This window comes from Phodopus roborovskii, unplaced genomic scaffold (assembly GCF_943737965.1).
Source record: "Phodopus roborovskii unplaced genomic scaffold, PHOROB, whole genome shotgun sequence".
Lineage (NCBI taxonomy): Eukaryota > Metazoa > Chordata > Mammalia > Rodentia > Cricetidae > Phodopus > Phodopus roborovskii.
In genome coordinates this window covers 34,617,359-34,629,593 of record NW_026126433.1, presented here as the reverse complement: position 1 = coordinate 34,629,593, position 12,235 = coordinate 34,617,359, and the positions used below count along the sequence as shown (strand labels likewise).

Genomic DNA, 12,235 nt, shown 5'->3' with positions numbered 1-12,235 from the left:
AAGCTAGTTGCCTCATGTGTGACATTCATTAAAAGGCATTTCTCTTGGTTAATCTTTAGAACACTCCTGTGTGATAGCTCTGTCCTTCCCCTGTCTCAAAACAAGAGAAAAACTGAATACTTCCCCAGGTTTAAGTCTTCACCAAGCAGAATTAGGACAGTACTTCTAGGCTCTGTCCAACACATAGGGATGCATGACCAATGTATTCTTTTCAAATTTTACATTGCATTGTATTGGAAGTACTGAAAAGTATAAAGTTGTGAAACTATCTAAATGTTCCTTCTTGGTTCAAGCACTCTTTCTTGATTAGCAAAGCATGTCTGTACCTGGGGTCTTTATCCTGTGGTGTGGGCACCCCAGTGGGATGCTCTGTGTGGTTAGATCATGAAACCCAGGGACAGTGAGTAGACACTTTTGTCAGGGAGAACGGTTTTCCCATTTCAATAGCTCATCTCTGGAAAAAGAATAGGAAACCAAGTCATAAGAGCAGCTATTTATTTATGGTCAGAACTATAGGCTGGGAAGTAAACCCCCCCTCCTCCTGTTTTTTGCTGGATGTCTTTATTATTGTGTGTAAAGATCATATAATACATCATTTACACTTGGAAGGTTTTAGAATGATATTAATAATTAAATTAGGACAAAGGGTAAAAACCAGGATTGTCTCTGGCAAACAAAGACATTTGGTTTACTCTGATTATGGCTCACTCATTCTCCTGAGTATACTAGATGGACATGTCGAACAGGCAAAGGAGCAAAGGATTTCCTAACATGGACACTACTTTCCTGGTAGAGATTGTTATTTACTTTACCTGTAGCTAATTGAAGCAAGCTTGTCTTTGGGACATAATAAACCCACTTCTTAGTAGAGAATTATTTTCTTTAAGCAAATTATGAAAATGAAAATGCACACAAACACTAAAATTATCAAAACTCCCTGGCTTTACAGTGTTATCCCATACTACTGTTGGAGATGAAGTAGTCAAAAAATACTTCCTTAGACACTTCTGTTCTTCTGAGAGGTAGCTCGTGAATGGCTTGGCTCTGTAGTACTGGTCCAGAGTGTCATTTATAGAGGGAGGGCTGGACTGGAAACTAGTGGCAAGGGAAAGAAAGGCTGATTACTCTTGTACCGTGTCCCTCCCCTCATTTGGTCTTGGTCGTGGTGCTGCTGACATCTGCTCAACGCATTTGGCTCATTTCTCCCTTTCACACTTTCAAAAATAGATCTTCGTCCCTCCCAAGATGTTGTTTACACGAGGGGCTTCATAACGGATTCTAACGGAAGACACTGAAAAGGTAACTTGTCAGATGGGGTTGAGGGTGGCTTCTTGGGGTAGGGCTTAAGGGGAAATTAGTTTTGTTTCTAAGAAACTGGGGGTGGATGTCTTAGAAGTATAAGTAGTGGAGTTTCCCCAAGTGGGAAATTAGAAGTCAGAACTATAAGAAAGCATGCCCTGAAAGGGAGTATGAAAGTCTAGAACAGCTTACCTCAAACACAGTTATGTTCCAGGATCACTGGGCTGTGCCTACTAAGACTCTGATCCATTAATTCTAGAGTGGAGCTGGGATTCTTCATCTCTCTGTTGTTTTACTCTGAAGTAATTCCCATGATGGTCATATCTGACTGACTTTGACTAGAGAGGCTTTAGATACCCAGAGTATGAGCAGGAATCAGACTACATCATTGTCCTGCTTCTGTTGCTTCTTAGGCCAATACCATAGTTGATCTATTATGTAACTTTATATTGAAAATTGAGCTAGATATAATTTCCCTATTGCACGTCTCACAGGGGAGTTGAGAATCTAAGGATAAACAATATGGCATACTCAATATTGAAAAGGGGAAAGACAAAAGACTTGGTGTCAGTGGGAAAATGTTTCAGCAGTGTAGAGGGATCACAGAACATACAGTGGAAACTAAGGCCTTACCAATGAAATGTGGTCCCACGTGTCCACTTAGAAAAACCAAGCATATATTTTAAAACTCAACTTCCAAACTTTAAGCAGAAGTAAGAAATGATGGTTTAAGTTACATAGGTGCACCTCCAAAGGATTTACAAAATCTCACTTTAGAAGTTAATTTCCCCAGGAAAACTGAAATTAACTTTTCTTAGGGGACATACTCATTCCTCCTTGTACTTTCCTTGGCAAAAGAACAAGCAAAAGAGATGGCCTCCAACCCCTGTATTTCAGGGTTCAGAAAACTACAAACTAGAGCCTGTGAAAAACGATCTAGAGTAGGTGGAAACTTGGATGCTAAGGACCATTCACATGCATCTTAGGCTGTCATAATCAACTTTAGGGTGATGTTTTGTGCAGCTTGAAAATATTCAAAAAAGGCTGACCAGAAAATAGCAGTAAAGATCGAGTCAAGCATTAACGTTTCTCCTCAATTGTTTTGTGATTTACACTATGTTTTCTCCTCAATTGTTTTGTGACTGACACTATGGGTGATTAGAAGTCAAACCTTCAAGAGTATTTGCTATACTTCCTTTGTATTGGCAATTGTTTTCACTCCATTTTCCTTAAAAACCACCTTTCAGAGCAAGTAGGATTGGTCATAAGTTACTTGTCTCCAGAGGAAACAAGTATCTAACCCCTGCTGGTGGGGTGAGCTTACTGCTGGGTTGCATCTGCTTGGAATCTCCAAATAAGGAAGGGGAAAACCTCATGCTTCCCAAAATGTGTCAGCTCTGTGATGTTCCACTGCAGACTTGATGAGTCAGCAGATGAAAAACACAAGCCTTTCTTTCTCATCCCTAATGTCTCCATGTGCTTTATTTGGAAATGCAGTTTCTTGGTTACAGATACAAAGAGTTTTGTTGAAAATTCAGCAGAAATGGTACATTAGCCAACCTTTTTAAGACTCGCTCCCAGGACTCATATGTGCTCCCTGCTTACAGGAATGAGAAATTCTTGCCAAATGGGAGACTAAGCACTTGAATGTCTGTCAGTTGACAGGGATCTCTGTGGTTGTCCTGTGTTTAACTCATACACATCACTGAGTTTCTGTCTTTTTTTTTTTTTTTTTTTTTTTTTTTTGGAATTCCAAGAAGTTTCATTCAGTATAGGAACAAGTGGTACTTTGGTAATTTTACGTGGGCTGGATGACCCATCCATTGGTTGAAATCAATAACTTATGCTGGTCTCTCTGGTGGGAAGATAATTAATCTCTCTCTTCTTCTTCTTCTCTCTCTCTCTCTCTCTCTCTCTCTCTCTCTCTCTCTCTCTCTCTCTCTGTCTGTCTCCTCTTAAAGCAAAGTTTTAGATGTCTCCATGACATAGAAAACAGGTGGTCATGAATAGTCTCTTAGATTGGCAGCCACTCAAGGCTCTCCTGCATCTGTTGTCACTTAAGCAAGCAAGTCTTCTACCTCCCAATGCTATGTTTAAGGCATGACTAAGCAACTGTTGGGACACCAGTAGTAAATTCTCTCTTTTCTGACTGATAGCAAATCTTCTTTGTAGTGGGTATGTAAAAAAGCTGCCCATTGCTTACCTATATTGCACATTTAGCTTGAGCTGTAAAAACAGACCCATGTCAAAGACCCAGAAGAAAATACATAAACTATGACTGGAACTCATACTTGTGGAGTATGGTGTCTGTTCTTAATACTCTATAATATACAGCTAACAAAGACTAGGTTTGTTCAATCTTGAGAATGAATGACTTTCCAAAGCATTTATCAGGTGGTACTGGTATCACTTACCAAACTTCCCTAAGGGGTGCAAATATCATTTGTTAATATCAATCACTTTCTTAACTTCTGGCCCTGTAACTTGGGGGACTTAATGTAATATTGCCACAGAATCACTGCTAGGATGGCACTGTCATTACAGTCCCACAAAATGCAAAGAGACACTGTTCTCTGCTGTGCTTGCCCAGGCTGCCACTTGAATGCCTTGGTGAATACTCACTCTCTTGTGCAAGATACTATCCTAATTCTTATCCATTTGGTTTTGAGTGAGAAAGTGGATTGATTCATATTACTTAATGTCAACCTACCCTAGAAAGAACCTCAATATGTATGTGTTACCATACAAAGTATTCAGGCTAGAACATCAGATGAGATATAGATAAGACTATGAGATAACTATAGTCAAAATGTGTACTATAGCAGAAGTGATACCAACACCATAGTAGACAATTCAGAAAAATAGTAATAACAGCATCAGATAATTAACGCATGATCCCCAAGTTTCCAATCCCTTCAGTGAGGTTCAGTTATCTAAGAAAGGGGGAATTTCTATCAAGTAGGACCTTGCTGCTCAGAATCTCAAAGGATGGGGAATAGCTCTCTTAGATACTTGGGCCAAGTATCTAAAAGCAAAATCATTCCATAACAATCTGTAATTTACAATGGTAATTTTTTCTTAAAGTTCTCTAAGTTTTAGTCTTGTATATTCAGAAGTCACTCAATTTTCTTCCCAGAATTTAACAAATAACACAGATGCCCTGTGATGCCAGCTTCTGCTCCATGTGTTTAAAACACTCATAACACTCTAGGACTTGATATTCTCACAGAAACCAGATTGAGAAAGGCTAATTTTATTTTATAATAATCCATAATTTAGGTACATTCCCCAAATCTGGGAATCTCTTTTCTTAGGTACTATTTTGTTTGTTGCCTCTCCCCCACCCCTTTTTGAGACAGGGTTTCTCTGTGTAGCCCTGGCTGTCTTGAAACTTACTTTGTAGACCAGGCTGGCCTCAAACTCAGAGATCTACCTGCCTCTGACTCCTGAGTGCTGGGATTAAAGGTGTGTGCCATCACACCTAGCAGCTACTAAACTTTTGAGTGTTTGGCATATTCTGGAAATTTTTGAATCATAAATTTTGGGTATGCATTGATTTATAGCAGGATGTTAGCTAGAAGCATATAATTTGTCTAGAAAGTAAATGATACCTATTTGACTTTTTTTCCTGTGTTAGAAAACTGTTATTGTCATTTGCTCATTCATAATTTAAACCTGCTTTAATTGAGGACTCTTCTGCCTCTTGGGTGGACAGTGATAGAAACAGTTTGTTTTATTAAGCTTTCATGTATTAGTGTACTTTTTACTATAAAAAGATATCTTAATGTATCTAGGAATATGCAATGGTTATGTCCTCTTATGCCACATCCTTCTGACTCCTTCCATTGAGATAACAAATTTTACAGAAATAACTAGTCCTCAAGAATAAACAAATTATTTTCAGAGAGCACTATAGCAGGATAGTAGATGTTGAGGACACCAAGCACAGATCAATTTAATCATTCTGTATCTAGCTATGGCTGTTTGTTCAGTAGGATTATTGAACACCAAATATGTGCTGGATGTGTTATCAGCTCTACCTGAAGATACAGTGATGAAGAAAGCGGTGATCTATGCAGCTTATAGAAAATGATAGACTCTGAACAAGTTATCAATTAAACATGAAGTAAATGAGTAAAGCAAAAATACAGGGTGCTACAGGACAACCTAACCTTGTCTAAGGACAGAAGCCTAGGATCCAGAAATTGACCAGGAAGAGGGAAAACTAGAAAAATTAAATGTAACAATGTAGAATTCTCTTGTAATCTGAGTTTTCCCTTTTGTTGCAATGTAGACTTTATCCTTACAATGATTTATACCTATGTAATAAAGCTTTTAAAAGATTTATTTTATAGCATGAGTAATTGATCTGAAACTCAGTATATTTCTTTAACTCATTTTTTTTTCTTGATAAATGCTAGAATCTGAAATAGACTACTGCGTCTTAACTCTAAGCTTGACTCTGTGCTGCCCCATATTGCCAATGGGCTATTCCCTCTAGCTTTAGTTTTCCTTCTTTCTGATCTTGTCATTTGATCACAAAACCACAAACTCCTGTGTGGCTCACAAAATTTTACTGGAATGCAGGAGGCAGAAAAACACATGTTATTCCATTTATAAGTCTCAGCTCTCTGTTGAAAGGGATCTTACTCATCATAGAAACAGCTAGAGACATTCTACTTAGTTCAAAAATAATCTCATTTTAACTATTTTACACAGAGAAAGAGATAATTTGCATACACATCTACACACCATTTTCTTTTCCTTTAAAATAGATTTGTAGATAAAATGAAAAAACCCAACAATGATGAGTTCCTACCTAGGTCTTAATTATAATCCATGACAATCAAAACTAGCTTCATGTTTCTCTCAACAACATAGACAGGGAGAAACAGTTATGTCTGAGAACAAGAATGATAAAACTATAACTTGGGAAGTTTATTTTGAAATTTTAAGTATTTCCAAAGTGACTCAACCCAAAGGTGATGGTCACTTTTGAAAAGTTATAAAATCAAGACTCATTGACAGGAAAGTCTTGGTTTGACAGTGTCTGTTACTGTTGTCAAGTGGATCACAATGCCAGGGGATTATGTTGTGTTGTTTAACGGATTCTACAAGCACATAATTTCTTATAGTATTATTGATTATCCACTCCAGTTACTTAGGGTGAAGAAGCAAAATTCTTCTGGTCTAGTGTTACTTGCTTGCTGGTCTCCTTTACTGATTCCACAGGCTGTCTGGTATGGGTAGCAAAGCTTAGACTGTGTTTAAGTAGCTGATGAAGCTCCTGCTTTTTGACTTGAGCAGAATTTCCTCTTCCCTCAGAAACAAATCATTACTCACTGTATCCAACACAGCAAATACTTCTCCCTACCCTATCTCATTTCCTCTGCTTCCCCAATGCCCTATAAAAGATGGCCACCCTTTTCCAAGGACCTTAGACTAATTGAAAGCTGGGGCTATAAGAGACCCCAGAGGTCCTCTATCCACCCTACTGCCCTGCCTGCCCCTGTCCTGAGAGTATATCCACCCAGGGCATGGACTTGCAGCTTTATGACACTAACGCCTGTTGTTCTCCCTGCTCTCTCCTTTGTCCCTACAGCGCCATGGCTACTTATTCTGCCACATGTGCCAACAATAACCCTGCACAGGGTATCAACATGGCCAACAGCATTGCCAACCTGAGACTGAAGGCCAAGGAATATAGTTTACAGAGGAACCAAGTGCCAACAGTCAACTGAGGAAAAAAAAATTAAACAGGCCTAAGAAGAAATCAAAAACCATAAGAAACCTATCCTGTTCTGTCATTTCTTCATCTGCTGGAAAAAATAAAAGCAAACAAACAAACAAAGCCAGAACTAAAATATTGGGACCATGGCGGATAAAAGCAGGAGAGGAACAAAATGAAAATTAGTTAACAGTGGTTCCTTCTTCCTCTCGGATACCATCACCATTTGTTTCTGTGTGTGTTTATTTTGTTTTCCTTCTATCCATGCTTTGCTCATTATACTCCAGGATTCTTCAGTTAGGTTCAACCTGCCCATTCCTATAATTGTATGAGAATTAAAAAAAAATCTTCAGCAGCCAAAGAAACACACACACACACACACATTATACACACACACCTGTTTGACCTCAGTGCCTTATTCTGTCTCCTTCTAAGTGCCTCTAGGAGAATTTGAAAATCCAAAGTATTTCTGAGGAATCTGTATTGTTTCCATGTCTGTTGGTCATGGTAAGGTTTTCTATCAGCTTCAGGAAATATAAATGCACACACGCTCTGGTATTTGACCTGTCTGATTGATGTTGTTGGCCATGTCTAGTGAACTCTGAGCTCTAAGGTCTAGAGTGAATCTGTGGATTTAAGCTCTAAGTGCTAGGTTATAATGTCACCATCAATACCATCCCTCATCCAACCCAAACAATAAACCATCCTAAGTTAAAGATATTTGTTGTTTTTGAACATTTTGAAAAATTGCTGTCATTTGCTCTTTGGTAGAAAAAATACTTTTGGCTTTCGAGATGGAGAGAAATTTTTGTAGGAAATTTTGTGGAAATTTTTTTTAGAAAAACAAATATTAAATTGTGAAAGGCATAGCCTTTATCTCTTTGGTGCCTTAGGGGTGGTCAGATGCACACTGTGTATATTTATATATATTATATATAAAATATTGAAAGCTTGAGTTTTCAGTTTCTCAAACACTATAAAAGCAAACTTTAACACCATCATCACTGTCCTTATTAACACAGTAATGATATATTAATGTGGCACCTTGTTGTTTTCCATTCTCTAAACAAAATTCTCATTAAGGTTAGAGAGCAATTTCCTAGGGAACCGTTTGAGAACATCTTTCATTTTCACTTTAGGGCTTTAATGGGATTAGGAATTATTTGACAATATAAGAATGATCTTGAGCTTGGAGCCTGAGCTCAAGTGGGAAGTCTATATCATCTGACATATCACAGGAAATACACACAGGGTGGGTAGTTAGCCATCGGCTCTTTCTCCACTCCACAGAAATATGAAAACCTACTAACACGTTTAACTGAAATGCTTAAACCTTTCTCTAAATTCCAAAAAAATAATTTAAGGACAATTATACCTTTATATTTTAGTAATTTTGAAGTGAGGTTTAGTATGTAGGGTGGGAGGCAGGGCAGGTATTTTTGTTTGTTTGTTTGGTTGTTTCTCTTTGTTCTCAGCTGTGCTTTGTCAGCTTTCTTGGTGGACTTGAACAACCATGCTACCATGCTGTGTCTAGTTTACCTATTTATAAAATGGGTTTAACAATTCTTATATACCTCACAGGGATGCTGTGAGGCTGTGTTAGTTTGCTTCCTTCCATCCTTCCTTCCTGTTCTTTGTTTGTCCAGCACCCTGTAGCCATGGGAGGAAAGGGACTTTAAGAGCATCCAGTGTTCATGGCCTAACAGTATTTGCAAGCTTTGTTTTCAAGCAGGAAGTGGTATCTGGCTGTACATACATATAATCTTGTATTTGGAAATGATAAATAGGTTTATATTTTCAGATAGATATCTCAATGATCACATCATTTGACCAAAGAATAATTTAAGGCACAAAGTATAGAGATATTTTTAACTTATATTCTCATCAACAGCTTGGCAACCATAGCTCTCAGTGAATAAAATGCTTCAGATTGATTTTGGCCAAATATGTCAACTTTAATATGAGTGAAAGGCAAAATATGTGGGGTATTAGATGCACTTTCAACATACATTTGTATTTTCCTTGGCATATCTAATCGAGTTAATGGTGATTTTTTTTCAGCCTAACAGCCACCAATCTGAAAATATATTTCAAGTGATTTTGTACTTTGTTTAATAATAAGAAGGAAAACCATCTTGTGTACTTTAAGCTCATGAAGTGAATCTTTCTCAATAGCACCTATTAAAACATTTCTTTCAAAATAGTTCATGTGGTCTGGCTGAACACACATTATTTGTTTTTAAGGAGTCTTTCCACTCATGTATTCATCCCATTGATTGCTGTGTATTATCAAGTTTCAAAGGAACAGTACATCCTTATTGTAAAAAATTCTTTTGATTTGTAAAGTGAATACAAGTCCAATAGTCTGGTAAACTTTGGGGATTTCAAGTTTGCAGGGAATACCTAAAAGATTTGGATTATAGGCAAGGAACAAAATTTAGAAATGAGAAGGTTTTGCTAAGGAGGGTGGAATCGTGGAAGAGAGTCATAAAAGAAAGTTGTTTGAATCCTTAATCCTGACTATATTTCTAGTGTCCACCAAAGAGCCTGATCCCATAAACTCAAAGGAGAAAGTGGGAGGCTTTACCTGATGCTTCAAATCAGTAGTTTCTAGGAATTCATAGAATAACCTATTCTAGTTAGTCACAGGAATGCCTGTTCCTGGTGGACCCACACCACACCATCTTTATCTGAGCACTTATCTGGATATTATCTGAAACACTAGCACTCAGTTTTGTTCATTTATGATCCACTTTTTAGATGAATATAAGTTTAACAAGTGATTTGGAGGATTAGATTTCTAGCTTATAAGTGAATTGCCAGAAGAGTGTCTCAGTGTCACAGATTCAAGACCTGTTGCTCTCCACCAACATACCCAGATGAAGACATGGAACTATTATTGTCTCCAATCCCTTCCCAAACAAGAGGTTAATTAGTAAAGTACTTGGCAGGTTAAATTAAACCAGAAGTAATGACCTACATAAATGACATATGGTAATAAAGTTCTCGTAAGAAATGTAATATGTAAATTATATCTTGCTTTATGATGTAAAATATACATTGTTTGTGATAGAATAGAAATGATTTCTTTTCAATAAAATGAAAGACAGACACTACAATGTCTTTTGTTATAATACACTGGACTCGGATGATTATTTTTATTGTGAACTTCTAAAATGTAGAACTGCTTAGATTCAAGATGGCCCTGAGAAAAGTGAAGGTAAGAATGGCTAATAAGCAAGAGAAATTTTTATCAAAGTATGATATTGTATCATGTAAATGGAAAATAATATATTTATTATTCTTCAAAAGCAAAAGTAGTAGGGGGAGGAAGAAGGAATATCTGTATGTTCAGTGGGAAGATGAGGGCAGAACTTCCAATGGAAACAGCAATTTTACCAATGCTTCTAGCATCCACAATATGACATACAATAAGACAAATAGTATTCATATGAGGCCAAGCTTTTGCTTTAATATTAATGAAGCATTTTAAAGCAACCATTGTGTACAGTGTGGGTGTGTGACAATAAAGAAAACAGAAAAACCACATCATGAGGAATAAGTTGTTTTCATACCAATTAAAATCTAGTCAAAAAGGCAACTTGAGAATAAACAAGTTTATGCAACAATTCAAGATAATCAGTTAATAGCTGTCAAACAAATAGAGTGCATAGAATAATTCTGGAGGAAGAGGGGGAGGAGGAAGAAGAGGAGGAAAAAGAAGGAGGAGGAGAAGGAGAAGGAGAAGGAGAAGAAGATAAAAGACATGAACTTTTCTCCAGGCCATAGAGACCCATAAAAGGGTTTTAAGCAAGAATGGCTTCTAAGCAAGAAAAAAATAAAATGAAATCCCAAAACTTGCATTTTGGCAGAACACTTCTTACAAACAGGCAAAGATAAACTAGAGTAGAGTAGACACTGGAAAATAGATGTGACAGATGGGGACCAGGGAATAGAGTTTTCCAAGAAAAGAGTCAGTAGGACTGTCTAGCAAAGAGAAAAGGGAGTCCAAGATATCACTGACCAAACCCTGGTGACCCAGTAAGTCATCAATAAAATTCATCAAAATCAACCAAAGAGGAGAGGTCCAGTCACTCACTGGGAAGGGTGATGCAGTCCTTAGATTGTTGAAGCTGCCAACACCAAGTGGGAGCTCCTGGTAAGCAAGGACATGAAAAGTAGGACTGGCCAGGCACATAGTCAGAAGTTTAAAAACCACAATGTGTCATACAAGTATGAATGTGTTTTTGAAGATGAGAAACTGCCCTGTAACACAGAAATAATTTTAATAACTGGTTTTTGGAAGTAGTTTCAACACAGGAATAAATACTGAGCTTTGAAGAGCAGCTACAGCCAGGAAGAGGGCTATGGAGGGCTGCTTCTAAGAATCTGAAGAGGCAAATCAAGCCTGTTTAGCATCTCAGAGTCAAGGTGTGTTTTAACCTTTGACCATCAGTAAAGCACATGGAAACTATGTGGAGGCACCATATCCTCTCAGTGACAAGAAAATAAGCAACTGTTGCTGATGAGAATCCTTGGTGGGGAGGGTAGAAATCAGTATGGAGGCTCCTCAAAAAAATGAAAAGGAGAATTTCTGTATCATCTGCAGTAAACATACAATTTACAGTAACTGAGATGTGGAATCAGCCTGGATGCTCACCAATAGAAGAATGGGTTTTAAAAATATGATATGGACATAGTGGAGTTTTAGTTGTCTATAAGGAAGGATAAAATTTTGTCATTTGCAGGAAATTAGGTGGAACTGATGATCATTTTAAACAAACTAAAATTACATATTTTCTTTTATAATGGTGTCACCATTGTAGACATAGTGGGACCTGGGAGAAAGGAACTGATAAATGAGGTGGACTAAAGTCTCATGCAATAGTCAACTTTATTCAGAGCCCCAGACTATTTATACCCTGAGGGCTAAGAAAGGTCACCTGAGTGATCCTCTCATGAGTTCAAGTTATATGCAGTCACAAGGACAAACCGCAAGTAATAAAATCATGTTTTTCCATAGAGGCATATAAAGGATCGTTTAAACATTTAATCGAATAACAGCAGCAAGCAATAATGAGTAATCTGAAAATAAACTCAGTCCTATCCGAGTCACCTGGGAGGAGCGTGAAAACACACCCAAGAACAGCTCTGTGTCTTGAAGAAACTGAGGTCACAATTCTCTTTTCTTGAGTGCTTTCAAAAGAA

General features: G+C 37.6%; 1 protein-coding gene across 2 annotated transcripts in view; it reads left to right on the top strand.

The window, feature by feature from the left end:
- Positions 1 to 10,163, top strand: part of Prrx1 (paired related homeobox 1) — a 66,096-nt gene extending 55,933 nt beyond the window's left edge. The window contains exons 4-5 of one of the 2 annotated variants that reach the window (XM_051186122.1): positions 1,228 to 1,299; positions 6,902 to 7,050. In XM_051186122.1, the coding sequence (XP_051042079.1) occupies positions 1,228 to 1,282 (55 nt within the window). In that variant the 3' untranslated portion in view covers positions 1,283 to 1,299; positions 6,902 to 7,050. Of the gene's footprint in view, positions 1 to 1,227; positions 1,300 to 6,901 lie in introns of both variants that reach the window. The other variant, XM_051186121.1, reaches the window with a different exon arrangement.
- Positions 10,164 to 12,235: the final 2,072 nt, after the last annotated feature.